Source organism: Saccoglossus kowalevskii, chromosome 21, assembly GCF_978046115.1.
Source record: "Saccoglossus kowalevskii chromosome 21, keSacKowa6.1, whole genome shotgun sequence".
Classification (NCBI taxonomy): Eukaryota; Metazoa; Hemichordata; class Enteropneusta; family Harrimaniidae; genus Saccoglossus; species Saccoglossus kowalevskii.
In genome coordinates, this window is record NC_140661.1 from 17,784,653 (window position 1) to 17,786,990 (window position 2,338).

The 2,338-nt window shown below is 42.8% G+C and overlaps 1 protein-coding gene across 1 annotated transcript; it reads right to left on the bottom strand.

Moving 5' to 3' along the window:
- LOC100371349 (uncharacterized protein F54H12.2-like) lies at positions 1-816 on the bottom strand. The gene has a single exon (XM_006811788.1). The coding sequence runs from the start codon at positions 814-816 to the stop codon at positions 1-3; it is 816 nt and encodes a 271-aa protein (XP_006811851.1).
- Between the last annotated feature and the right edge of the window lie 1,522 nt (positions 817-2,338).

Consider the following 2,338-nt stretch of genomic DNA (forward strand, 5'->3'; position numbering starts at 1 on the left):
TCAAATTGAGGTGATAATCGCTCGGTCAAATGCGAAGATTGTGTACCCTTCGGGATATTCGTCTCGAGTGATGCCGTTGCCTTGGTCTTGACCCATTTTATTTGTACCAGTAAATATAGTGTAATAAGCCATGATGCAACTTCTGCCACCAGCCGCCGTGAAGTCCGTCTTCAATGGCTTTGCGGGAACTTTCTCGCCTCTAACATTGAGGACAAGTGATGTGATACCGTAATTCTGGAAGTTGAATGGATTGGTTTCGTAGGATCCGTTGAAAGACGTATTAGAAACCAGACACGGGATGATCCTTTGGGGCAACTGACTGAGGAATATCAAATCTTTGTTTAATGACATTGTATCAGCCGGGATGGAAGCGATTTTCATAATGCATCGATGGATGGGGTATTTTGCAGTACCATGTTTCAATGCTTCGATGTGTCCCAGTTGTATGCTGGGGCTCAACTTGACTTTTCTCATCAGGAGAGTAGCGTTGGTGATGACTACTTTGAATGCGGGGTTTTCGGTTGAACTGATCAAGCAGAACTGATTTTTAGTTCGATGTAATTTCAGTCTAACTTCCACCCCATTGAGTAAATACTTTGGTTGAAAAAGTATGTCTCCGTGTATTTGTCCGATCATGTCAACCGTCTTACTCAGCGATGTAAACGTGTATCGACAATTGAGTCCCATGTTAGCGTTACCATCATCGGCTTTCGGGTTTGCGACATTCATTTTTCCAGCAGTGTCCTTCTCAAATATTGCTGCACCAATCTGCATTGATTTGCCGTCCCCTCCATAATTCGATAGCGTTTCAATCATGGCTCTGTAATAATAGGTGGGAGATGCGTCCGAAATCTGTTTTCTATTTAGGTACACTTCGATTTGATTGAAGAGGGAATGCAACCAAAAGTTTGAAGGCCCTACAGTGGCGTCCGCAGCCAAATTACTCCCATTGGCATTCGTGATTTTAGCCTCGATGTGCAAAAGCATAGAACCAATATTGATGTAGTCACTTCTGGCCGAAGGTATTACGAATTCGATCAGACCATATATTCGTGAGTGGGTTTACCTTTTTTATAACTTCTTTTTTCAATACTTTTTTCAATACTCGAATATATCCGGAGATCTTCTCCTCTACTTAGCCTTGGAAGAAATGACATGTCTCGTTGTTGTCTTCTTCCTTTTGATGGTGCGCCCTCGCCCCATTTGATAGGGTCTTCCAAATAAATTGCTCAATACTGAAGAAGTAATTTGACGACCTGCAGTCTTTGCTCTACTCGAAGCCACTTTTTTAAAGTTTTTCCCTTGTACAACGTCACCTAGAATACCCAAGCCAGCATCGAGCGCTGGTTTTGCCACTGCTTTCAGACCTTGTGTTAACAGAGGTTCAGTCGATCTCGCCAATCCAAAAAACATACTTCCGATTCCATATCCGCATTGCAGTCTTGTGCCAGAAAATGCAGATCTTCGTCCAATCTGATTCATGTAGTAATTTCTATAAACCCCCACGTGAGGAGTGTAAGGTCGATGTCTGTTCATTTTTTTGTCTTCACATTAGCGAAGGATGAGCTTTGCGAAAACGCAGCGTCACGATCACACGCCCACGTTGAAATGGCAACTTCTCCCCCGTATCAGACTTTATATCAATCTCCACAGTCTCGAATGTTGACGTTCGAATCGGAAGAAAGTATGGTTTGTCGTAAGTGTGATTGATGCTATCTCCGTGGGTTCCTTCAACATTGACTATTCTCAAGAGAGGTACGGAAACGTCACCGACCATCTTAACAGTTCGGCCAATCCACCCATCAAGATTACACAAGCTTCTTCTTCGACCACTATGGTCACTCTCCTAGACCTCGAATTATATGTCATCAGTATTTCATCTGGCAGACCTTTTTCTCGAATCACGTCTAAAATCATTTCGATCAAGTTGTAGTAGCCCAGATTCAAGTTCAGTTTTCTGTGATCTCTCAGACTGGGTGAGGCATCGTAAAAGATCCTATTTGTCGCCATGTATGACGTTGTACCATGAATTTGGGGAGTGGATGTTGGCCAATGCTACTTCCCAATTGCCATCTAACTAAAGCGTTCTTGATAGTTTGACAGTGTATTTTGTCAACATGTTGTTCAGGAACACATCAAGCTAGGCATTACCAGGGAGCGTCAAAAAGAAGTCCTGCCCCGACATGATGATCTTTGAAATGCATCAGGTCATCTTGTGTGTGAAAGGTATTTATAAACGTTCCAAGTCCCTGATCCAAGAATTAAACGAATCGTCATACCCACCCCACTTAACGAAATATTCCATAAGGCCTTTACGTTTTCTCTTGCGCAGTACTTT